Source organism: Pipra filicauda, unplaced genomic scaffold (assembly GCF_003945595.2).
Source record: "Pipra filicauda isolate LSUMZ 115617 unplaced genomic scaffold, ASM394559v2 scaffold105_size2325265_pilon, whole genome shotgun sequence".
In the NCBI taxonomy this organism is placed as follows: domain Eukaryota; kingdom Metazoa; phylum Chordata; class Aves; order Passeriformes; family Pipridae; genus Pipra; species Pipra filicauda.
In genome coordinates this window covers 384,174-411,079 of record NW_024103496.1, presented here as the reverse complement: position 1 = coordinate 411,079, position 26,906 = coordinate 384,174, and the positions used below count along the sequence as shown (strand labels likewise).

The window sequence follows — 26,906 nt, the reverse complement described above, 5'->3', positions numbered from 1 at the left end:
TTCATATTCATGCACCGTTTCCTTAAATCTTTCATCATACTCTCACTCCTCAGATTTCTAAGGGCATAGGACAGCCAAGAACACTGTCACTGCACCACAGCAGCCACTTTGCCTCTGTTTTTATCACAGGTGTTATGAAGCAACTGGGCTTCATTTTTTTTTCTCACTTGTGCAACCCCATCCAAACATGAGCTAACTGAAAACCAACAATTCATTAGTGTAAACAGGAAGAGAGTCAGGCTTGTCACACACTCCTAGAGCTCATAATAAACATGTGACATGAACTCTTGCATTTTTAGTTTTCTGCAGGTCTTGTTTTAGCGAGTTGCTGGTGTAATGCCAGCTAATTCCAGTCTCAGTGTATGCTACTGATGGTCTGTCAGTAAAAGTTTCCTGCAAAACATCCCCTGACTTGTTCTCCATGACTTTTGACCACAATAACAGAGGGTCACAGTTGAAAGCCATTTCTCACTTGCTTCCTTCTCTTTTGGTGATACAGACATGCGTTTGGGTGTACGTACATCACAAATTTTTTAGGGTGTCCATTATTTTAGCTTCATTTCTGCAGGAAGTGATATTTCTCTGCTCATGCAGGGGTACGTGAGCGTCTTATGTTTGTGTGTTTCTCAATAACTTTTTTAGTGATGATTGTAAATGTACCAGGAGGGCAGAGTGCTCTCCTTTCCATATGTTGCATGAAAAAGGGCAGCTGAAGACCCCACAGAAAAGTTCTGAAAAATTAAAGACTGTGACTATATACATTTGATATACCTAAAATCCACTAGAAGAAGTGTTCTAGGAGTCATCTCCGTGATTGGAAACAGTCTCAAACAGCGCTTGTAATCAGCCAAGAAACACAAACCCCTAGGAGGCCAGGCTTCATTATTTCTAGTGTTATTTCTCTCTGAGATAGAGCTATTTGTTAATGTCTCTAAATGGCAGATGCTCGAAAGAATAGCTTCACAGGGAGGGGAGGACTCAGCAGGAGAGCAAGGGGTGCTTCTCCATGCATGGTGTATCTGCAAGCATGTCTTTCAAGGTCTCAGCACATCTTTTGGACCAACTGGGGTAAACCCAGTGCACCCTGCACTGTAGACAGGTCTGTCTCTCCTTCTCACACTTGCTCACCTTCAGCTGTTTTAAGAAACATTTTCATTCTTCTTGCAGTTGACTAGGTTGGATTAAAGCTTAATACCTACACACCTCAGAACAGTACAACAACCCCGAAGAGACTGAGGAAATTACTCAAGTTATAGCTGGTTTATGGGAGCAGCTGGAGGTGGTGAGATTTCCAGCCCTCTCAGTACTTTGCTATGATTTAGACAACATTAAGCACATCTATTTAGGACGATACTTCATCTGTTTGAAGAGCCTCCAGGCAGCTTTAGTGTACTCCCGATAAAAAGTGAAGATGTGGTAAATGCGATGTCCTCTGTAGGAGGATTTATTGTCTCAAACAATTATTTTTTATCAGCTTTGTCAAAACTTGGAGCCCAGGACTTTCTGCTGAGAAGAGCAGCAGATATTCATTTGCTTGAAAGAAAATTCATGAATAATTTGTTGTAATACATTTGTTTGGAGCTATTCTGCTGTTTTCTTTACGTGTTTAAGTGCTGGATTAATCATGGGAGAGTAGTTTAGCCATGTGCCTTTCAGTTTTAGGTGTATCAAGAAACAGAAAATGCAATTTATAATTTAGAGCAGATTTGGTTCTGCAGCTGTCAACTTATGAGAAACAGTATTTGTTATAGAGTGCATTCTTTCTCTTTCTGTGGGAATAGTAAAATGAAATTTTAAGTAAATGAGATTGCCTCCGAGTAGTACACATGTCTTTCCAAGGAGAAATTTTAAATTGCATTTCACCTGTTTTCCAAGCTACACCAGAATTACTGTATATTATGCATGTGTGAAATACTTCATCAAGTATTCCAAAGCTGCAGTATTACATATGTAAGAAATGAAGCATCAGTCTCTCTCTTTTTCTATTGTAAAATATAATATATATATATATAAAAATATATATTTTAATGAATTACTATATGTAATTTTAGTGCATTAGGGTATTTTTGTCTAATATACACCTTTTGATCATAGATTACAAGACAAAGCAGAAGTTTCATTTAGAAAAAAAAACCCAGCAGTTGTGGATGACTTCTACTTGCCAGTACACGCAAAAAATATTTAAAACAATAATGACAATTAACTCTATTCCTGAAAGAAACTGTTTAACTTTGGAGAACTCAACAGCATGGGAAACTAAAAATCATCAGTGCAAAAACTATAAATCCAAACAAAAATATGTACGCATTTACTCCTCTGGTTCAAGTTCACCATGCCCATCCACAGGTATATAGAACTTAGAGGAAGTAATGAAAAAAAGAGGGTTGATATAAATGAATAAATAAATACATACATACATATATACATACATACATATATACATAAATACAGACCCTGGCTGTTTCCACTGCCTTTGTCACTCTCAGTCATAGGCACTGTTCTTCATTGCCACCAGCTTATGTACATGTCTATAGGCTGGTGTCAAAGCACCATAGTCACCAGCAGTGCAGCCCAGCCATGATTGAAAAGGATGTATGTTTATCCAGTAGGGAGGGATTAGGTGTGCACAGAGGCATCAGGGAAGCAAACCTGATTAAACCTGCTTGGTCTGTTCAAAGAGGTATGAGGAAGGTCTACAGGACTTGGGGCAAGAGTTTATTTTCACCAGTTCAGCCTTAAATGCAAACTCAAGATCAGCTCACAGTTGCCCAGCAAGTTCAGGATGAGTAATCATGTTAAGTCCAACAGCATGCAGGGCTTTCTGTCTGTAGTGGTGGTGAGAATCTGTTTTAAAAATGTTTTGTAAAAGACATGCTGTAAACCTCTTAGTGAAATGAGTTGCCATGTGCCCTGCCTGTGTATTTCAAAATATGTAAGCAAGTTCTTGAATCCATGTGAGGAACTGCATGCTTTCCTGACCAGAGAGATACAGAGCTTTGACTGGAAGAAACCTCCAGCAGAGACTTGAGGTCTAATATATGTGGATGGTGTGTGAGAAAGTTCAGCTGATCCTTGCTGTAGTGACAAGAGATACAGAAGATCAAAAAAAATAATCAGAAACAGCTAAATCTTTTGTGTTAAAAGACCAGCGGAGTTACAGCGAGATGTAAGAAGTCATGTCAGCAGTTTAAAATGAAGGTATAGTCTGAATCCAAACTGCTTATTCCAGATGTCCCTGTTTCACTGTCGTACCAGCAGAGTTAAACACCAAAGGTTAGCAAACCTGAGGGAAGAACTAGTTTCTTCATGCAGCAAGATACTATTAGAATTCATCTGTGCAATGGACTAAATTTAATAAGCTCCAAAGTCAACTCAAGTGTGTCTTCATCATTATAGAAAAAGAACCCTTTTGAAATCTGGAGAAACAAGGTTTATCTAGAAAGGTGAACCCAGAAAACAGACTTCATACACATATTCTGCTACACAGAATTGCTGGAATATGCAGTCTACATGTCATGGCTTCTGTATAACTATGTATGAATTCACAAAGCTGAATCTACCCCAAGAATTCTATATAATGAGCAAGATGAATTATGGCAGAACCTTTATTTGCCTCCAGAATGCTGTACTAGAGCAATGGCAAGCTACCCGAGAGAGGGGCCATTCTCACTGTTTATTATTTGCACAGTGTAACAGAATCCTTGCTGTTATTTACAAGGAAATAGCAGTAAAAATATTTTGTTTACTTAGAAAGAAGGCCTTTGAAATTTCATTTTTTAAAGTTATGCTCCCATAATATTTGTTCTCCTTTTAATCCTTATGTCCACCTTTGGGATTATGATTCTGACAATGAGTTTAAAAAGGGAGGGGAAAAAAAAAGATAAATGGATCAGCACTGTAAATCTTGGGACTAGTTCCTACAGTAGGCAATACCATAACCTACTTATAAAGCTTTCTTTTACATGGCAGCGGATCAAATTCCTGGCAATACTTCGGCCACTTCTCACAGTCCTTATATCCTGCTTTGTCTTCTAAATTTTTGCCCTGAGTCAAAAGATAAAAGAATATAATCCCAGTAGAACATTTTGGAAAATGATAGAGGGAAAAATATAGAGGGTCTGTCACAGCTGGGAGCCAGCACAGGCCACCAGGAAACATCAAGTGCTCAAAAATGGATCTGTCCACCTAGCAGAATAATAAGCAGAGTAGACTAGACTCTGAAGGTGGGAAGGTGATATTCCATGAGAAGTATAATTTGAGGAGAAAATAAGGTCAGGAGATTTGGCAGCTGCTTATAGAGACTGTTAAAAGTAGAGACATAAAGATTGCAATGCAGAGCAAGGGCTGAAGTAAGCCATGCAGCTGGAGCTGTCAGTTCTTCCAAAACTTCAAAATCCAATAGCATACGGAAACCAAAATCTATGGACAAGCACAGAATTGTGCTGATATATTTGTAAGATTTGAAAAGACACAGCACAAAAAGAAACATAATTAGTAAGGTACATACAGAATAACAAGAAGTTTCCTATAAAAACATGAACTGTGGAAGAAAAATCAAGGAGAGAATTGATCCACCACTCAACTGAGAGAAAGCCGTTGACTAACAACTCCAAGAAAGCCAACTTTGTAATGTCTATTTTGCTCTTTGTTCACTAGAAGGGTCAACCGTGATAAAAGGGTTTATATCAGTAGCGAAGAGCTGGAAATTGTCGCTAAATGACAGAAGAAAGAGATTAGGCCTTGCTTAGGTGAGTTAAATGACCTGAGATCAATGAGCCTGATGGAATTCACCTCACACTGTTCAAGAGAAAACTGAAGCATCTCCACAGTTGTAAATAACTATCTTTAAGAATTGTGTGCAAGAGGTAAAGTTTTAAAAGACTGAAAAAGCAAGAATAACAGCTATCTTTAAATGTACCAAGAAAGAGGAGGTGCGGGATTACGGCCCAATCAATTTAAATACAATTCTCAAACAAGTAGAGGAAGCAAATAGAACCTAAGAAAGAAACAGGTTATAGGCATAAGGATTAATCAAGAGTAAATCATTTCAAACAAACCTTGTTTCCTCTTATAAAAGGACAATAGGTCTTGGGAATACAACTTGGCATGAGCAAAGTTTTTAGTATGTTATATGTCAGGAAAAAAAATCAAAAGCAAACTAGGAAAATGCAGTTCAGATTAACCTTATATAAGGTAAAGTTTTGTGGAAATAACAAAAGAAACATTTTTCAGTCTCTCCACTAAATATTATCAAAGTAGAAGACTGCATTTACTGTAGATATACAGGGAGTCTCTCGTGGCAAAAGTCCTGTTCCAGAATTTAATTAAAAGGCTGGAATAGATGCTGGAATAGACACTATACTCATGAAAGCTGACAATCTGACAAAGTTGAAAAGGGCTGCAAGCACGTTAGAGGACAGGCTTGGAAATCAAAATGATCTTGGCAAATCGAAGCTACAGTTTGAAAAAATATGGTGCTATGCAACAGGGACTGCACAATGCAGCTCTGAGTTGGAAAACACTGCAGAAATCAAGGATGGAACAAGTGGCGTGGGAGCAGTCCAATTAAAGGATTGGGTGTAACAGGATGCCATTGCACTAGTATTTCTGTTCTGATGAGATGTAGAAGCAGATCGTCACTTTTCAAGCTTTGCTTTATATGCAGAGAGCTCTTGGAACATATGAAACTAGATTCCTTTCCACAAAATCTCAGCCAGAAGACATGTTTTAGGTGGACTCAAATGCACTGCACCTGCTAGCTAGCTAAGTAGAATTAGTCCAAGGTGGTAATCTCTGACACATGGATAGTGTGAAAATCATGAGCTCAGCATCAGCTGTTGCACTCCACATCATGGCTCCTGTTGCCACACACGCTACTTGTTAAAGCACTCATCATCTTAATGCATCACAGGTTGACTATGAATCAGCTGTGTTGTGAATAAGACAAATGTGACAGCAGGATTATGTGTGATGTGTGACACAAGTGAAGCAATCCTTCTAGTATCTGGTAAGATGTCTGCAAGAGTACTGCATTCAGTTTCAGCAACATACTTTTAATTAACAATTGGAGCAGTTTAGCCTAGAAAGATCAGAAGAAAGCCATGAGAAAGATTGCCACTCTCAGAAGCACAAGTTGCAGGGAAAGATTTGGGACTTTTATCTAGAGAAGAAAAGGGTGAAATGGTAACAGCTTTCATGTCCAACAAAGGCTGCTGCAAAGAGAAGGGGGATAAATTGACAGCTGTGTCTACTGTGGGGGAGGCAATACAGATTGCTAATAGGAAAATCTGCCTAATAGAAGGGCTGAGAAAGCAGTAAGCCAGGAAGACTTTGGAATCCACAATACAGGAAGGCTTTACAAACAGGTTAGACAAGCATCTGTCAGACTTGATTTAAACACAGTTCATTCTGCCTTAGGAGGGGAGGTGGACTAGACAATCCCTTGAGATCACTACCAGAGCCACTTGTTTTGCTTCTGCTTTAAATGTAAATAGTAAAATTACTCTTTCCTGCTCCTTTCATCTTGTCTTTCTAACTTTTGAATTATTCCACTGATCTTCCATCTGCATTTCATGTCACATCTTTCTGATCTTTCCATTATCTATCCCAGTCTATGTCTTGATCCCATCTCTGCCTTTCTGATTTTGGCATTGTACTTTATTTGTGGCGTTGCTTCTGCTAGGATCCCTCCTTTTGCCCAAGTGCAAAGCAATGTGCCTGTCTTAATTCAATTCCCTACATAATCAAAGCATTTGCCTATAACTGCTTAACTAAACATCGTATCTTCATTCACCTCCCCTAAGTGTTTATGCAAAGGGTAAAAATGACAGTGTTGCAATTAGGTTCTTTTTTTCTTTCAGCACCTCCTTTTATTATTACTGACCAAATAAACTCAGAGATTCCCACCATTTTCCTTAAAACAGGATAATTCAGTGTACAAGAATACAGCAACAATGCGGAGGAGAAGCTTATGTGGATTACCTTTTAAATAACAAAAGGCATCACTAGTGCTCTCATGTTAAGGGAATGGATATAAGCAAAAACATTATGTGTGGATACAAAGCTCTATGGCTTTTTCTCAGTTAATCTTTGGCTACTTATGTAAAAGAACAGACAATGGTTACTGCATGTTTCTTTGCTGGTATTTCTGCTTTCCTCTGTGCTTTGAGAGAGCCCAGCATAATCCATGGGCATGGAGCAGAGCCCCACTGCCACCAGCTGCTGACTGATAGCCCAGTGCCAGTCTTTGGGCTGAACTTCAAGTTACTAAACAAGCCTTGTGTCCCTTGTGATATATTTCTGCTTCCCATCTTTCACACTGACATAAGACAATAAAACACATGTCCTATAGAAAATTACTATCCTTTTGCATTGCAGCTATTGCTGTCATGAATCTGGGAGTCCATTCTTTTGACTTTACAACCACACAGTTGCCATTAGATGCTGCATTTTCTTCAAATACACACAGCAAATCCAGAATTTTTCTATGCGCTCTCTATATGCTTGCAACCTACTGCCTGAGTTAACCTCCAGAAGTTCACTGCCAAGCCCACAACCTTCTTTTAGTTCAATAACAGCCAGCTGGCACAAAGACATGTTGAAAGAAAGGAAAAGTAGGATGTGTGTTACAAATAAGTTTTACTTTTGATTTTAGATAGGAGCCTACTTTGTTAAAAAGAAAAATTAGGAAAGGAAAGTTGAGCCTTATTAGGTATTGAGTTGGACCATTTATTAATATTACATATGCAACTCTTCTCTATTTTTTGAAATACAGACCATCCCCAAAAAGGAAATTCATAGTGTTAGTCACATTAGAGCCTCATGGGACATTAATAAAGCCCTCAGAGAATGATTTTTAAATATGTCGAAGGACTTGCAATTTTATGCATGTGCCAGAGTCCCCAGATATTCAAGATAAATTCAGATGGGAATCTATGAGGATTTATTTTCATTTTCAGTGTGCTACTTGATGATGTACATGCATAGCTGGGACTGCAGCTCAGCAGAGCCGGGGTGAACGCCTTGCTGCACTGCAAAGCCTCCAACAGGACCTGTTCAAGCCACACAGATCCTCCAGCACGCAGATACTCAGGCCCTTTTCTGCCTGAATCCACACCTTCCCCTAATGACCAAAAGCAACTCTGTTGGCAGCTCTCTAAATTACAGGATTCCCACAGCTCACTGCAAGAATGGTGCTGAGCAGGTGCTGATGCCAACTGAGGGCTACATAGCTACACACAGAGGTAGTCCAAGCCAAAATCTTCATATACAATTCTCAGAATAAGCATTTATGTGCCCATCTCACTAGCAAGGCTTACACCCTACAGCATAGGCCATGGATGTTTGAATCCTTGACTTATGGCCCTTATCTCTAGGTCATGGCAGGGTAGGGGAAAGTTCAGGCTTGATTTTTTATTCACCAAACATATGCAAGGTTTGGGTCAAACAGTTTAAAATCATGCCAGATTTTTAAAAAGCAAAAACGGTTCTGACTAGAGAAAATTACAAAAGAAAGTGAAGAACATAATCTCAGTGTTTTTAAATGGCAGTATGTTTAAATTTCAGCATTCTGAATGGTGCTTCACGGAATAATGTATGCAAAAGGTTCATAAATAGCAGAAGCAAAGCAGTTGTTTTGTGTTTAGCTAACCATTTCACGCATTTCTTTCCTGCAAATTAGAAGATCTGTTATTCCCACAACTCTAATAAGGACAGTTACCTGTGATGCAGTGTAAGACTTACCATCAGGGCTCCTGCTAATTAAATTGCTGCTCTAAGTACCAAATTGATGGCCAGTTCAAGAGAGGGGTCTCTCAGGGTCTCCTCTTGGAGGTCTTAGGTTGTCTGGTTTGAGTTCACCTTTTGTAAAAGGAAAACAGCATGTGGACCTACTGCAAGACCTTCGACATTTTTGATTGTGTGTTTGTATCATGGGTCTCACTCTGCAAGTACAGAACATACATACTGCTATTGAATGGACAATACATTAAAGACTTGGAATCTACCAGGTACTGTGATATATAAAAATTTCCAAGAGAATTTTATTATGAGTAATATATAAATCTATGTTCAACATGAAATATTCCAAGTCCACTGTCTAAATGCTTCATGGAACGTTCTTCAGAAAACCGCAGAACAACAATAAAACAAACTGGTACTGACTAGTTGAATTAAGGAAATATTGAGGACAACAGACAGTTTTGTAGCTACATTTTATAATATCTCTTCTTCAAGTATTCTGAAAAACACCTTCCAGGTTCTAATCTGATTAGAAACGCACTCCTCCTCAATGCTTTTCTATAGCATAAGTAAGCAGAAATTACTCTGAAATATGGGCTACCCTTACTCTCTGTGTTCCAATGTCTTTTCCTCCTGTTTTCCCTTTGAGAGAGAAACACTGCAACAGTTCAGCTGAATGTTAAAATCCATAAAATAAATGGAAAAGAGGGTGCCATATGAGAGATGGAGAAATGAGTATTCAGACTGTTCTTTTAAAAATTGTACAGAAATCTTCTGAGAGTGTGTATTCAGAAGAGTGTGCAGGAACCATATTAAGCAGTAAGAAAACTCTCAGATTCCTGAGAGCTGTACTTCCAGAGTGGATACTAGCCTTTCATTTTCAAGAGATTCATGTTTTGCTTAGTTTGTTCCTATTACTTTTTTTTTTTAACAGATGAATACAAATTCTTCCAACATGATGGCCTTGGCTCCTAACACTTCTAAGAAAAGAGAGACAGTGTGCATATTTGGAACTGGAGATTTTGGACGAGCTCTGGGGCATAAAATGATTCAGTGTGGCTACCACGTGGTGTATGGAAGTCGGAGCACCCAGATATCAAACCTGATTCCCAAGGATGCAGAGGTGTTGAGCCACGCAGAGGCAGCACAGAAAGCTGCCATCATCATTATAGCAATCCAGAGGCAACATTACAACTTCCTTACACCACTAGCAGAAATTCTCCATGGAAAAGTTGTGGTGGACATAAGCAACAACTTAAAATTAAACCAGTATCCTGAATCCAATGCAGAGTACCTTGCTCAGCTGTTGCCAGGCGCCAGGGTTGTGAAAGCCTTTAACACCGTGTCAGCCTGGGCCTTGCAGTCGGGAGCGTTGGATGCAAGCCGGCAGGTAAGTCTGAGCTACAGGGATTTCCTTTGTCATGGAGTTATTCATCGTATGGCTTCTTATTAGCTAGACAAAACACACATGGGACATACAAATCAGATAGGGTTGAAATGGTATTTTCTCTATAATCCCTCATTTCAAAATAATTTGAGCTAAAATTTCCTTTGGGTTTGTAATATGGCATGACAAGGAATATCAATAGCTTGCCTCTGAACTCAGTGTTCAGAGACGGTAGAGAAGCAAGGAAAGAAAGATGGCAGAGCTACAAAGAGAGAGACAGCAAATCAGGAGGACATGAGGGTTGCATCAGTTGTTCATAGGGGTTGTAAAGTTAAACAGAAAGGAGATAGGAGGAATATAATGAAGCAAGAACAAAATGAAAAAAGAAAAACCAGGGAGGCAAGGGATATGATAGGCCAGCAATAGAAATGAGCTAGAAGATGAAAAAATTACTAAAATTTTCTAAATTAGAATCTATCACCACCTAAGTTTAACACAACATCAGTGCGCAAACCATTTTAACCTGCTCCTTAACCACAGACCAGCAAGCACAGAGCTGGGCATAGGAAGCAACATGGCAGCTTATTTGAAGAAAAATCATTTATTATTACCCTATTTTCTGCCACTTTGAGGGACAGTGCTCTTGTACAATCCATGAAATCACCCAGCTACTCAAACCATTACTAGCTTTGTTTTCTGCTGCCAGATAAATGATTTTGGCTAAACCAAAGGTCAAATCTTCTATGCAAAGGCTTATACTAAGCATGTTATACATTATTCTTTCCAGATATAAAATTTTGCCACTTGAAACAATCTCCTTCCCCAAAGAAAAAAATCATATTCTAAGTTCATGGACCGGTTGGCCAAATGTACCTATAGGCTACTTTTTGCCTGTTTTAATTAAGGTCAGCAGGGAAGTCAGCAAGCAGCCTAGGAAGCTTGTGCTCATTGTCTATATCCAGGACCAGCATGGCAGCAGAGAATGTCACGAAAATCTGTCAAAATAAAACTTCTATTTGTTTTTGGCTGCAGGTGTTTGTCTGTGGAGATGACACAGAAGCTAAAGAAATGGTGATGAATATTGTTCGTGCACTGGGTCTCACTCCACTTGATCAGGGATCCCTCTTGGCTGCTCAGGAAATAGAAAATTACCCTCTGCAGCTCTTTCCAATGTGGAAGTTTCCCATCTTTTTGTCCCTTGGCCTAACTGCATTCTTCTTCTTCTACTGTTTGGCTCTTGATGTAATTTACACTTACATATACGAACACAATAACTTTTCATTTTTTATTGCAATGACCATTCCAAATCGGATCTGCCCTGTAGTGGCACTCATCCTTCTTGGCTTGGTTTATCTTCCTGGTGTACTTGCTGCAATTATTCAGTTATACAGAGGCACCAAATACCGCCGTTTTCCAGACTGGCTGGACAAATGGATGCTGTGTAGGAAACAACTTGGACTAATAGCCTTGGCATTTGCCTCTTTGCATGCTGTGTTCACTCTTGCTAGTCCACTCCGCTCCTTCGTAAAATGGAGAAACGCCAAACCAATCATCTCCCAGGTGAGTTTTGTTCCCCGCGCTAGGTCTCCCTTTCTTCTGGCCTTGTTATAAATACTACCATCTATCTTGAGCTTCAGAAATCCATGTGGACAGCCTAATGATCTTTACAATAGGGTCATATTCCTAGTTTCTGTGCTCCTCTTAATCATTGATATTATGCTGAGCTGAGGGGATTTCTGGCCCCAGTCTTCCTTCTAGATAGTTGACATATTAATAAAATAATCAGGGAAAACGTAAACATAAAGAGTACTTTAAAGAAGCATATTTCCCTATTTCTTCATATACCTTTAAGAATAGAATATATTTTTACTTTCTGATTCTACCTAACAAGAAAGGATCACATATCTGTCCTCAATGGTAGGTAAACAGATATGTAAAACAGGTACCACAATTACAGATACATGGAAACCACACATAATATAATGCCTCCTTCTTGAGCAGGCATTCAAAGTAAATCTCCAATGATTTTCAGAGTTTATGTATAACATTTATCTCCTAGTTACCTTAAAGGATGGGTTTTTTCTGCTTATTGATCCTAAAACTGCTATCATGAAAATATACCTGGTCTTCTTTTCTTCAGGCACTGAACAATAAAACAGAACCACTCGACACGACTAATGCCTGGCTTAGTGACTCTTACTTGGCTTTGGGAATTATAGGGTTTTTTTTCTTTGTTCTTGTGGGAATAACCTCCTTGCCTTCAGTCAGCAACAGTGTCAACTGGCGAGAATTTCGATTTGTACAGGTAAGAAAATGACTTCTAGAAAAAACTTCTTCCCTTATAAACTATGGCCACAGGCAGTTTACTAGAGACTTATGTCTTTCCTCCATTAATATCTCCAAATGTGATGTGTGTATTCTCCATGATCAGATAGTGAAAAAAAAATCTACACAGTAATAGAGCTTAACTGTAGAAACCCACAGCTGTTCTGATGGCTGCTTATGGTGCAACTCGGATTACTACGTAAACAAGAGAAAGTTGGGAAGATGTGAGCTCCTAAATGACAAACAGGAAGCTGATTCTGATGTCAAATTCCACAATTACACTAAGTTGCAAAATAATTTAGCCATTTATTGGGATAATTTTGTTGGTTCATGAGAATTCAGTTACAATGGATTTGAAAAGTTACTTTGTAACTCGAATCTTCTCAATGCCAAGCATCTAAAGAGAATCTGCAATTTCTGCAGAGTGTAAAAACTGATGTGCCTATAAACAGGCTGCCCTCACTATAATCTCAGCCCCCTTTTAAGAGGAAGTTTGGTGCAAGCTGCCATGCCTCTGCAGGAGCTGAGCTGGATGGGAAGGGGGGCAAGAGAAGGAGAAATTACTGTCAATGAATGTTTTATCAAGGCGAAAAACTTGCACAGTATGGTACTTCTGGATGGATGGCACTAGAGCATAAAAAATCTTGGATCTCTCCACTGAATGTCAGCACTTTCTCTGCTTTTTCACAAATATGACAGCTACTAGGGAATATGCGTGAGCCAGGAAAAATTATCATGGATATTGACAGAGAAGAAAAACCAACTGTGTTTCCCCAATATCCATTTGAATTAATCTTTATTAAAAACAATAAGAGCCTTTATATAAAACAGTTTCATTTCACCAGTCCCCAAATTGGCACATGCCACAAATCTTACTGTGTTCTTAAAATTGCATTTATTCTGTTTTAATTTTCTGTTTTAACCTCCACTTTTTTCTTTCTTTCTTTGTTTCTTTCCTTCATTTTCTCCTAGTCCAAACTGGGATATCTGACACTGATTTTGTGTACTGCGCACACGCTGGTTTACGGCGGAAAATGGTTCCTGAGCCCATCAGCATACAAATGGTATCTTCCAAACATCTATATGCTCTCCCTCGTTGTGCCATGTGCTGTACTGGTAGTCAAATTTGTGCTGATATTTCCTTGTGTGGACAAACCTCTCACACGAATTCGACAAGGCTGGGAGAGGAATCCCAAATCCTCGGAACAATCAAATTACATTATAAACAAGTCTGCTGTATAATTAGACTAAACTGTATCATCAAAAAATATTGTGAAGACACATAAAAATGAAATCTTGAGCCTGCTCTATCTGGAGAGGGAGAGAAAAAGTGAAAAAATTGGCCAGACCCTGTGTGAAACAAAGTTATCCCAATGACAAGCTTAAAATAAAAATCAAATGAGGCCATTGATTTTCTACACCCCAGGCAGTCTTTCACACAGGTGCAGGCCCTCTCTTCTGCTCTATATATTCCCCCTTGCCTGTTTACCCTCCATTTCTAAGAAGAGTATGTGAGAAGTAAGTGGTGATCCACGTCCTTCCTCTGTAGTTTCAAACCTCCTCCAGAGCTGGGCAGATCCACAGTAACCTTTTCTGTTAGACAACGTCCGCTCCTCTTCCCTATCCTGCCCTTTGGGACTCAGGTCCAGACGCACCTACATGCATCCACAGAGATCCATATACACACCTGCATGTATTTCCACACATTTCCCTGTTTCCACCCCCAGAATCCACCAGCACCAAAAGAACAGATGCACAATGGATGCTATCTCTTCCTCCTAGCATTAGTTTATCCTCCATTAACATCTGATCCAAAGACATCTATGTTCATACCTTAGAGATAGTTGAGTAAGATTTGTTTAGTTTATGTACAATGATATTCAAAGGGTATGGGTCAAGGACTGCTGAATCTTTGCTTGTACTGCTCTACCAGAAATTTGGGGGCAAGGGGACGGAGGAAAGATCAAAATGACAGAGAGATGTGAGAAGTGCTCACAAGCCCACGCTTCTCAAGTATAGGCAAAAAATGATCTGTGATCCTTTATGTAAGCAGTGAGTTGTAAGGAAAGAAACTGAAGGAAAATCCTTTCTGTATGAGGCAGTTGTATTATATGTCATAGTTATATCTCATGAAGATAATATTGTTGGTATTTAAAAAACCAAATCTTTGGATGTTATATTACAAATATTCTATAAAAATACACATATTTTAAAGACAATAAAGATTTTTTTTTTTACACTGTTGAGCTCTGTTATCACTTCCGGAACGTCTTTTGCTATGATGCAGCTGCTGGTGTGCTCAGTTGCACAAAGATTTTGGAAAGCTTCAGGACACATAATAAAATGGGATCCTGCCTTCAGCCAGCTGCCTAGACTCACCTTCCCCGATCTTTGTTTCTTTGATGCTCACATAAGCAGATCTTTGCTTAGTCAACCAAGTTGGCTGAGGATGTTGTCGAAAAACAGGATTCAGCTGGGATGGTGACCTCCTCTTAAATTGCAAACAGAGGATCCAGTCCTTTGGATTGGAGAATAAAGAAAATGCAAAATGTGCTTGTTTTTATAGGAAGAGAATTGCTTACTGTTTTTTTATTTTCTGCTGTCCTCCTCCCTGTCCATACAAAGAATACTCACACATGTGAAAGTATGAACATGCTAACTAGTATAGATAACTGTGCTTTAAAACAAGCATTATCAAGCAGCTCAAAAAATAATAAAAATAACCACAAACAAACAAACCAACCTATCTGAATGATACTTTTCCAAACATTTCTCAACGATGGAGTCTTTTTTAATTTCAGACACACATCCCCTTCTCATGTGATCCTCTGGCCCAGAAAGAATCTGTTCTTAATACCCAAAGGAATGGTAAAGGAGTTTGGGATATCAGCAATTGATGGAGCCAGATTTCTTAGAAATAATTCTGGCACCAAGTACTCTCACTAACCACCACTGGTGCATATGTTATACTTGTCCTAAACTGATACGCATATATTGATACAAGTCTTTACAGAAGTCTTCCTTGACCTGTGCCATGATGCAGTAGTACCACATTTCAAGTTTCCTTCAGTGATTTTCCACATTAATCTTACAGAATCATTTCCTGCAGAAGGTCCTCATGACAACATTGTTGTGAGGATGCCTGTAACACCTTTACAGCTCCCCAGAGAAGAGAGGGGCGGAAACAGCAGAAAGAGAGAAGGAAAACAAGACAGAATAAGAGAGAGTTTTTGTGTGTATATAGGTAAAAGAGAAAGGGACAGACAGAGCAGAAAATAAGTAGCAGCAGCCTCAGTTAATATTCTCTAGATTTGCCATTTTGGGGGCAAATTCTAGTCTCAGTGACACAGTTACTTGAGATTTATATTATCACGAGTAACATCAGTTCCAAGGCACTGGGGTTTTATATCAGTTTTTAAAGGATATATTTTTGGGGGGTCTGCCTATCTAAATCTGATCTAAAACCTACCCTTCCTCTCTCAGAGCTCAGTCAGTGGGTTGGAGTTTAAACTGCAACAGCCATGGCAAGTCCCACCCATTTACAAGCTATGCTCTGCATCCTTTACGTCCAGCAAACAGGCTCTTGCGTGTTTCTGAGTGCCTTGTGTTAAGGAGAATCACAGGCCCAACCAGGTCTTCTTTACCCTCACTGAGAACCAGCGCAAAGTAACAGTGGCCTGACTGAACACTGCCTTGTACACTCACTGCCATCTAAACCACAGTCTCAAACACCCACAGGATTGTCGCTCCTGCAGGAAAGACAAGAGAACTTTGGAGATGGATATCTCATTGTTTTGCTAAGTGAAAACATAGGCCAAGATGTACTGGAAATGCTAAGTGGCTGGGTACAATTTGCAATTTGCTGTTCGCTCCAAGGATAAAGTGCCAATATCTGCTGTGTACAAACCGAGGAGGCAATACTGTTTGCTTACATGGGGGGTGTGCAGCAGCTCTCAGGAGAAGATCCAGAGCCCTTGCATCTGAACTCAGAAGCAGGTATTTTTGTTGACTTACATAGATAATACAGATCCTCATCAGCACTTGTTTTTCCAGATGGAGTGAAGGATTTCATGTCCTGTTATTCTTGGGCAGCTGGGGAGCATTTGCTTTACAAATTTACATATCTACTTCTTGAACATGGTAGAGAAAATCAATTTCTTCAGTAATCATACATGACAGTTAAAGTATTCAATGGCAGTATTTTGAAAAATATAACCAGTGCCTCGAAAACTGTTGGTAGCTTGTATACACTTCTCGTGGCTGAGCTCTTGGTATTTTTTTTTCATTCATGTACTGATAAAGCCTGGTCAAAAAGAAGATCAGAAGGATCATGAAAGGAATTTTGGAAAAGGTTTTTTACCTATGGTTCCCAGAAGCCATGAAGAGTTTTTATGTGCATATATATATATATATATATAATGCCATTCTAAGAATTCCTGCAGGAATACAGCATTGATTATCAGATCTACTTCTAAATCAGAGTCAACACTTGGAAAATAGAAATTACAGCTTTTTAAATAAGTGGTCACATGGGTATTGTCATGATAACAACTAAGTTTGGATTTCATTGCATAAGAAAGTTTTATTCTGATGCAACACAGCATAGTGGGATAGACAACATAGTGTGTGTAGACCTCTACATCCTTCATGATACAGCTAACTTCACTTTCTTTGCCTTTTTATTATACCCAGGGAATATCTATTTCAACCAAAATGTTCACTTATTAGTGAATTAATTAGATTTGCTTGAAACAGAATGGGATGTCAGACACATGCTGGCCTCAGGGGATGGAGCTGACACCATCTGACTGGCACAGCTGACACTGCTGGATCCTGAATCACTGAGATCTGAGCAATTCCCTTTAGTTCCACCACACTGCACTGCAAGTCCTGAGATCTGCAGTTTGTTTTGTTCTGCAGCATGACCTTCTGTCAGGCTTCTCTAACTTATCTAACAGTCACCTCTCACTCCAAGACATGAGGCTTCATGATCCAGCCTACGAAGCTCCTTTTTTGCCGTATGTCAGGTTTTTGTAGCTTTGCTCTTATAACCTCCTCAGACACAAGATTTTACAAGAGCATCTTCTATTTCAAACACTGGTGAGCATGTTGGAGTCACTAGTCCAAATAAAGAACTAGTTTATAGTATGAACTCTTGCAGTAGCTATGTAACTTATGTTCAGCTGCTCTTTCATACTGCAATTAATATATTTAATAAGCATCCAGTTTTCCCATAATAGTCTAAATATGGCTTCTTCCACACACTATGGAAGCTTTTCTCTCCTACAGAGATTCTTTTCTTTTCTCTGCATTATACATTTTGGTGTGGATCTCCATTTCTATCATGAATTCCTGACCTTAACATAAAAGGTTCGCTCCCTCAAAGAAGTTGACATTCATCAAGACATAATTTTTTTATCTATCACCACAAAAAACTGCACATCTCTTATTCTTGCACATTGCTTTAATTGAATGTTCTTGAATCTACGAATACAGAATAGACATAAATAGTAGCTCTGACAAGACTGGACCCCTACATATTATTTTCTTATAAGGAACCTCAGTGCTACAAGAAAATTACACTGCAGAACCTTGAGAGAACATTCACAGACCTCAGAGAACTGCATAAAACTTAGCTAATGCCTCCAAATGCTGCAAACCAGAAGGGGTAATATTTTGTCCATGTGGCTTCACAGCACCCTTTATTCCTGTCTTTGGTTTTGCTTCCACATCCAGATTTGCTTATTATTTGAGATGCAGCCCCTTCCTTGTGCTTGCTTTTCTTCACACTTGCTCAGATTTAAACTAGGAAAAGCTTAACTGCAGTCAGTAGTCTCAAGCTATTAAACATCAGTGCATAGGCCTTTCCTACTTTATTACCCATTAATTTTTTGGTCCCCAGTTTTACGGAAGATGGTAAAGAGTAGTCTTTATAATCCTTTCTTTAGAGACTTCAGAAAGAAATAAATGAAAAGGGAAAAAACTTAAGTTATTGTAATATGCTAATCATTATAGGGCACAAGTGGTTGAACATCACCAGACCAAATGAGAATGTCCCAAAAAAGGCATTTTTGGGACATATTATCTATGATAGAGTGTTGGCATCAAAGCAGGAAGGTATTTTTAATGAAATATTCTGGAGAAAAGTATATGGAACAAAAGTAAAAAATTTATTAGAATGAGGAAGTGAGAGAGAAGGAAAGAAAAAGGAGGAAGACAAAGCTGGTTTTCTTTTTTTCTGCTGGCTCCATGACAGAAAATGTCATATATTTTTGATTGCATGGTACCAATTATTTCAGCACCTTATAAAGAATTAAACAACGTGTTTGATCTTGGCAGTCCTGGAGTCCAAATTACCCTTTAGGATCCCTCCATAAGCTTCTTTACCCAGTCAAATGGGTACAAATCTGCTTCTCATTCTTTACAACAACCTTTCCAAAGATAGTTACCACTCCACTCCACACCACTCACTGTTGAGCAGCAGCAGTAGCAAACCCAGTTGTGCATCAAGCACAGGATTTGCATGTCTTAGAATTGAATATAGTTGGAGAAATGGTTTCCTTGGGGTAAAAGAATTAGGAGAGATGCCATTGTCCAACTATCCCTACTCAGGAAGGAGACTGCTTAATGGACCGCTCTATTTCAAAGTGGGACACCATCATCTTCATTTTACAATTAAAGAAGTAAAATCTTCAGGATCTCACTGAAGAAAGGCTAAATCATTAAGGCAGCATGAAAATTTGAACTAAAGGAAGGACTACAGTACTCAACGAAGAAGACAAGTGAGAGCTGGACAGACTGAGCAGAACCTGAAGAGGTGGCTGAAAGTGTAGTCCTTCCCCCTTCCCACTTGTCTAGAGATGAAACAGAGCTTTGGGAGCCCAGGAACAGGACAGATGTAGTGTCCCTGTCCCTGAGAACCAACCCAGGCAATCACAGGAGATGGGTGCAGAAGTAATCATACGGAATTATGTTAAATACATACAGGATTACAGTTTGTTTGTTTTGCTTGTAGCTTCTGGTTTCCAATCTCATAAGCAAAGATTGAAAATCAAATCCTGTCTTTAATTGGATTGGTCTAAAGGTCAAGTCTCAAATCACATGACAGAAACTCCAGTCTCGTTTTACTACTAAGCCTACCTGGGCATTGTTGAGATAAATAAACCCTTAGGATACCCAATCTTGACAGGGCCTGAAGGATATCCCCTGTCCAGTTACAAAAGTCTGAGAAGGGTGAAGAGGCTGACTTGGAACAATATCACATACACAAACATCACTGAATAACTTCTAACATCTCTTCTTCAAACACAAACCCATGTTTCCCAGCAAAGCTGTCTTCCCTGTCTTTTACAAAGAAGCTGACACTTAGATTCACACTTAACTGTCATCACAGACATATCCCAAGTTTCTTTAATGATCCCTGTGTCAGTAACTCATAAAACATCACACAGGAAGTCAGAGGCAAGGAGAGGAATTGGATGCAGGTTTCCTGGAGCTAAGGATAGTTCTCTAATTACGAGGAGCTTTACAGATTAGAAAGCCAGAAGGCAACCTTGTGATTAGCTATTCTCTCTTCCTGCAGAACATGAGCTGCAGACACTGCCTAAATTAATTCCTTTCTGAATTATCAGGAGTTGTCATATTTTTCGGTTCACAGACCTGCTACAAATTTTCCAACAGTAATACAGATTGCTGTAAAGTTTAAGCTTCCTGACAACATGTAGTTTTATCCTAGCTACCATTTGTTATTGCTGGCAGGTAATCCATTAAAACAGGCTGCATTAGAGATATTCTGAAAGAACTGCTGAACTTGATTTAAACGTTAGAGAGCTCACCACAACTTCTGGCAAATTATTTTGACAGCTGATTACCCCCACTTCAATATATAGCCTGGATTTTTTTCACTGTAGTATTCAGCCAACAAAACTTATGATTTCCATGACTTATCTGAAGCGTCCAGAATGGTGGCAATATATGGAACATATAGATTACTCCAGAGAAGAAGCCCAGGTAAAAGAAAAAGTGTAACATATAGATACAAATATAGATATAGAGGAATTAAATTCAACTGGTCCTACTACATATGTAGAAATTCAACCACACACTGAAACTTCTTGGTGATCTCAATGAAAAATTTGAGGTATTTCCAACTACAACTTTTTTATTTTAAAATTAAAAAAAACCTAATAAAGTAAAAAACTAAAAATATTAACAGTCACCATGAACAATCTCAAACAAACATCCCCCAAACAAATGCTAATAAATGTTTGTTAATAACACTGTGAAAACAATGATGTTACCTGCAGGATTACAGTTTTTGTAACATACTCTGGTAAATTCTTACGGAGAACAACTACCACATAAGTCGGTTTCTAGAGAGTTTCTCAGGAATTAGTGGCAGACCTCGTATTACACATAAAAAGTCTCAACAAACAGAAAATCACTGCTGAGGAAACATGCAAACTATATTACCCTGGAAATCCTTATGCACAATGAGGACAGGTAGAGATGGAAACAATTCGATGGGCCATAGCCCCATTGAATGCAGCTCTGAGGAAGGCAACTGTAGAAGAAAAAAGACTGACACTGCATGTCACGCTTCCAGCCCAAGGAGATGTAGCCTGGAAAGCACCAGCTGAAAACCATTCACAGAGGGTCTACTAGAAAGGGTTATGAACCATGTTCAAAAATTCTCAGTGGGCAGGAAAAAGAGGACAGGAGAAAGATTTAACATGCTTTTGTGATTTTCAAATGCACAGAGAAGTTATTCAACTGCTCATGAGTGGCTGCATATTGTTTCACACTGTGAAAGGGACAGTGAAGACTCTGGTAAAAACTCCATTACACCAAAAATGGTGCAAGAATGTGGAGAAATTTCTTGCACTTGCAGACTACAGGAATTTAATTGATTCATTTTACAAAAAAAAAATTTAGAGGTGAATGTAATAAAAAGTACCCACATCACTATTCTATTTACGAGATGTCATAATCCAGTAACTAGAGAAGTGAGAGAAAGCAGCTTGTCTCTTCTATGAAACAGCAGAAAAAAACTTAATTTATACAAATATATGCAACTCTGAGATTGTTTAACAGAGCAGTGGATATGAGAGAAGACACAGGGAGTATCACATAAGCTTCAAATAAAACCACAGTGTACTTGGGCAGCTTTGGCTTGATTAAAAGTTGAAACTCTGCTTGAATCACTCTACCCAGAGGCTGAGAGTACAGAAACTTGTTCATTTCTTCCCAAATTTACGTATTATATATTGGATGCTGCTGTACTTATTTTCAAAGAACACACATAAGGAAATATATGGCTCAATTACAACTTCCCTTTCTAAAAAAAAAGAACATGAAGAGTAATAAGCTGTAAATGCTTGGGGTTAGGAGAAGCATTAGAACCATTAGAGAGACAAAACACCAATATCAAATATCATTATCCCAGCATGAGAAAGATACAACAAAAAAAGCTCAGAGATAAAGGTATACAAATTACATTAAAAACCTTCTGGATGTGCCTTGAAGACAAAAAAAAGTTGAAAAATCATCCTCAGGTATCAGGTGAGTATTCTTTAATATGGGTGGATTCTCTCTTGCAAACATCAGGTCAAGCATGGATGCCTTAGTCAAGCTTAAGTCACCAAGTTTAGCATATGGTCAACAGCATTAGATTAAATGTTAAATGCCTGCATAATGCCAAAGGTTACACTACATCACAAAATCCTTGTTTGTTCTCTAAATTATGGGAATGACTGTGTGAATGCTACCACCTGCATACCTTTCATTTACTCTTCTGAGATTTCCTAAAACAAGACAACTGAAAAAATCATCATTCTGTTTCATCATCTCCTTCTTTCCCCACACAGTTATGAGGGGGAAAAAAAGTGAAGAGTTTTTTAAGTAGGTCATCTAGCACAAGCACAGAGTATGTGTAAATAAAGAGCCATGGATTTTCCCCTTAGCTATCTGGAGAGAAGTTTCAGTGATCAGTCCAAACACTTTTTCTGTCAGAGAGGTGCTGGGAAAAACAGTAAAAATAAATTCAGCAGAAAATACAATAGCAACAACTTCCTAAGTAGGGTTCTTTAGATTTTAGAAAATACACAGTAATAAAATAGACTAATTAAATTCAATCTGTTACATATGACATGAAAAGCAAGCTGAAAAGGGATCACAGTGCTAGAACTAGGGGCAGTGCTAATGTACTCTGGAAATGTGCCATAAATCCCCACCTTGAACATAATAAATGCTTAAATAAGATTACATCTGCTGAATATTCATGCTGTCCTTAGTTGAATTATGGAAGTACTACCTAAAGATTTTACAAATTAAATGGAAAGACTCCCAGGAAAAAAAAAAAAAAAAGAAAAAAAAAAACAAACGAAAAGCCTTGTCTTCAAGGAAGTAAAGAGCTATTGTTCAAAGACACATAGAACTAGAGGCATCTGACCACTCTTGACACCCTCAGCTCTAACTACTGCAGTAGAAGAAAATCAAGTACCTCTCTTTGGGTGCAAAGTACTCATACCTAATGTATATCTACATTGAAGACAACTTTCAAAACCAGATCTTTCAACCAGGATAAGGACACCCCTTAACATGCCTCCATGTTATGTTCTGGAGAGGAAAGGGCAGTTTCTTTAGCTTTCTGACCAGTTTTATTATGAGTTCATGAGAGAAACAAAATAAAGCACTTAATCCATATTCATTCTCCACCACCTCCTCTCCCTGCACTCACAAATCTCCAGAGGAAGACTTTTTTACCACTCAGATACAGACTTTTTTACCACTCCGATAAAAAAAACCCTGGCTACTTCTACAAGCATGGTGATAGATACCTGTGACCTCTGCTCCCAGGAAGGTTTTCAACAAAGGGCTTCACAAGATTGATTCAATCTTTACAACCATTGTAAGTTCCTGTGCAAAATAGGACTATGCAAGTATAACTCACTGGGCCCACTACCAGAGAAGAACTGTGGCTCCTTAAATCCAAGATAAGGATGGTCATAAGCTGTCATAAAACCATCTCATGTGCCAGAACTACTACACAGTTGGCTCTGCCCTGAGTACATATTTGCAGTTTTATCGGACCATATCTTTCAGGGTTTTGTCCCAGTCTTCAATATTTTCATTAGCCTCTATGCTAAAACATGAAGAGAACACTAGTTTTGACCAAATTTTTTAAGTATATATGTAAAATATGTATGTGAAAGTCTGGCAATTCTTTGCAGTGTTAGATGTGGAGGCATTGTGCTTAAGCTAAACTACCAAAAAGGCATTAATAGATATTCACTAATACAAAAGATGATGAAAAACATCAGGAATGAACAAAGACACAAAACCTGTGGATAAAAGCAGAAACAGAAGAGGATGGGAACATCCTTGGAGTTATATAAACACGCTAGTCCAGAAGAGTGTGGAGATGACTGTGCTTATCCAGACTGGGCTCCCACATCGGAGAGCAGCTCCAAAATTCAGAGTGTGTTTTTAATGTTTACTGCCACCAACCAATTGCTCTAACTTTTGCTTAAACAAAAATCAAATTAAATCAGAAAGCTTTGCTGTAAACTTGCAGAGTGCTACTAGACAGCTCAAGGCCAATTCATTCCTGACTGTAACACGTAAAGCATGCACAACACAAATGGAAAACACCAAGTGATTATTAGCATCTGCAAAGATTCCTGGAACAGGTCTATTATAAAAAATAAGTATTGTTCTTGATGACACTATGCAGTTATCAGAAAACAAAAAAGTAAATTTCTGTACCTTTTCTTAAATTGGAGAACCCTAACCGTTTGGGAGTACAGAGTACAGCAACTGACAGCCCATTTGGTCTCTTTATCCCTTTCTCATAAGCCCTGCACATAGTTTCAAACAACATATGTGGATGTTTTTATTAAGAGGTGATGTAGAACCTGTATTTTATTTTCCTGAAAATTCTAATCATTTTACTGAAAGAATAAGGAATAATCACCTATGATGTACATATTAACAATGTATGAAACGATTCAGCTACAAAAGTACTGGACAAGAAAGAAGCAACAATACTGATCATGACCTCATTTGTAGATAGTGCTCACTCTTTCTAGGTGGACAAAAAGATTCTTACCCCCAACAAAGGGAGGAGAAATGTTCCCTGATTCATATAAAATATGGCAAAATAGAATACTTTAAGTGGCAGATTTATGGCTAATTTTAGAAATTACACTGCTTAACCAATCTAGTTATTTAGAACTATCATATCCAAACATTTACATATTAGCCAAAAACTTCAGAATGGATTTCCAAAAATTTATGCATAAGCCTATGTTAAGTTTTTCCCAATAGAAAAACCTATATATAAACTCCTAAACCACTGACAGATATTTAAAAAGGGAGTTTGGCACATGTAATCCCTTTTGGCTCAGGAATATTACAGTTCCTATTAGACGTCATCCCTGAGATCTAAGGAGCCACTCCTGCAGCAGATACTTGAGGCTTATCTAGGTAAGTTCTGTTTCTACCTTTGGCAGAACTTACATTTGTATATGGTAAAAAACAGGTATAGGTTATGAAGCCATCAAACAAGGGCTGATGTTCCCACATTAGAAGTACCAGTGTGACATCTGGTGGGCACTTTTTGGGACAGCAATAGGCTTTTTAGCAACTTAAAAAGGTCGTGAGAAATTAAACAAAAAGGAGCAAAAAAGCTAGTACGAGGAACAAGAAAAACAACACAGATTATATGTGTGAGAAAAAGTGACAGCTGGAGGAAGAAATTTTGTGTTCACTGGTATTGCTTTCAGAGTGTGCACAAGTACGATAAAATTTTGTGACAGGAACTGTAAATACGTCTCACGTTGGCCACTTGGGGATGTGTGCTGCAACACTAGAGGCATTTCCAACACACACCCCATGCTGTAACAGAAGCATCAACCGAAACAGGCACCGAGAGGAGACATCATGATCAGGAAAGTGACTTTTCCCTACAGGGTGTGGCACATCTCTCTCATTCCCAGCATGTTGAAACTTGTGATTCCTCCAAATGCTAAAAACTCCACTACATCACTGGTGGTAGCACATAAAGAAACGAGTAAATAAACCCCAAACTTCATTTTCCTGAAGTTGTTTATTTGCATGCCACTTCTACTGTATGAGTCACATGCAAAACAGCCCAAGACATTTCCTCAGTAATTTGACCAGTGATTGGTTAAGGAAATTGCAGACCAGCAAAAGAAAACTAATTCTGGTAACACTGGAGTGGTGTCAACTCAGTTCAAGCACTAGACATGGAGAAAATAAACTCTATCTGCCTAGATTCTCAAGAAACCTAGGAGGTAAAAATTAGAGCCCAAATGGACATCAGGCACCTAATGGGTGACAATCATAGAATTTAGACACCTGAAACACAATTTCTATATTCTGCATGCTGTTTTTCTGACCAGAAGTACTGTCCCATGGCTGACTAACCAGCTAGGAGCTAATTTCTCACCTATCACCAGAGGTGATGGTGCAGAGCATAATTCCTAAATCTTCTGACTGGATCACATGGCACAACTAAGTTTACTGCAGAACAATGTGGGCAGAACAGCACAATGCCTTTTTTTTTTTTTTGGTTTGCATAAATAACTCCTAATGCTGAGGGGTTCATCCACCAAGTGGCAGAAATGACTTTCAGGCTACTTAACAACAAGCTGTCCTTCAAAATCCTAGCTGAAGGGAATTTTGTAAAACAATATGTTTCAGCTCACATGTGCCACTGTGCAACTGGAAATTTAATCAAGAGAACAAACAAGTAAGACAATTTTACTTTATCCCACAGATTACGCATTTCAGACCTGGCCTCCTGGACTATTTGTCCATTTTTTCATTAGGTTTTTAATTACATCATTCAGAAAATAGAGAATGGAACCAGGAATACCCCTTTTGTAGTTGGATACCCATGACACTGTTTCAAAAGAATAAGGCTTCACAGCACTTTCTTTCCATACGCATCTGAGAGTTTTACAAAATGATGCTTATCATCCAGCCAGTCCTAGACTTTCAGAAGGTAAAGTAGCATAATATATATTCTTATTTTTATCAGAACATATATGCTGACACATATGATTGCAAAAAGTGGTGTACAGAGGAAATCAGATGCCTTATTGCTGAACTTGTTTTGTGCTGCAATCATTTATACACAGTTCACTTTCATATTCTGGCTTCTGCCTGGCAAAAACAGAGACCTGGATCCTGACGCCACGGTATTCAACCAAAGGATTAAAGGAGTTTACCTGGCCTGCTTCAGTTGTCATCAATCTGTTTTAAATTATCCAAGCTTTTGGTATTGAAGGTTTTGAAATAAGGTACATGGATAGTAAGGGGAAAAAGATCAGTTGTAAAGGGATATGCTAAGTAAGCAGTATTGTAAATGTCTTTTCCAAGTCACAGGCATGTATCACTGTTATCATCAGACATCTTTATACTGTAATTA

At 38.6% G+C, this 26,906-nt stretch overlaps 1 protein-coding gene and 1 long non-coding RNA gene across 2 annotated transcripts in view; one reads left to right on the top strand and one right to left on the bottom strand.

Annotated features, from left to right (window-relative positions):
- The window catches only part of LOC113991401, a 38,177-nt gene that overhangs the window by 2,353 nt on the left and 8,918 nt on the right, over positions 1–26,906 (bottom strand). The window contains exons 2-3 of the long non-coding RNA XR_005562972.1: positions 10,034–10,192; positions 8,743–8,859 (exon numbers count right to left, since the gene is read on the bottom strand). This is a non-coding gene — a long non-coding RNA (uncharacterized LOC113991401). The remainder of the gene's footprint in view (positions 1–8,742; positions 8,860–10,033; positions 10,193–26,906) is intronic.
- STEAP4 (STEAP4 metalloreductase) lies at positions 9,674–14,076 on the top strand. Its single transcript, XM_027723184.2, has 4 exons — positions 9,674–10,129; positions 11,159–11,686; positions 12,267–12,431; positions 13,424–14,076. The coding sequence occupies exons 1-4, from the start codon at positions 9,674–9,676 to the stop codon at positions 13,691–13,693; spliced, it is 1,419 nt and encodes a 472-aa protein (XP_027578985.2). The 3' UTR covers positions 13,694–14,076.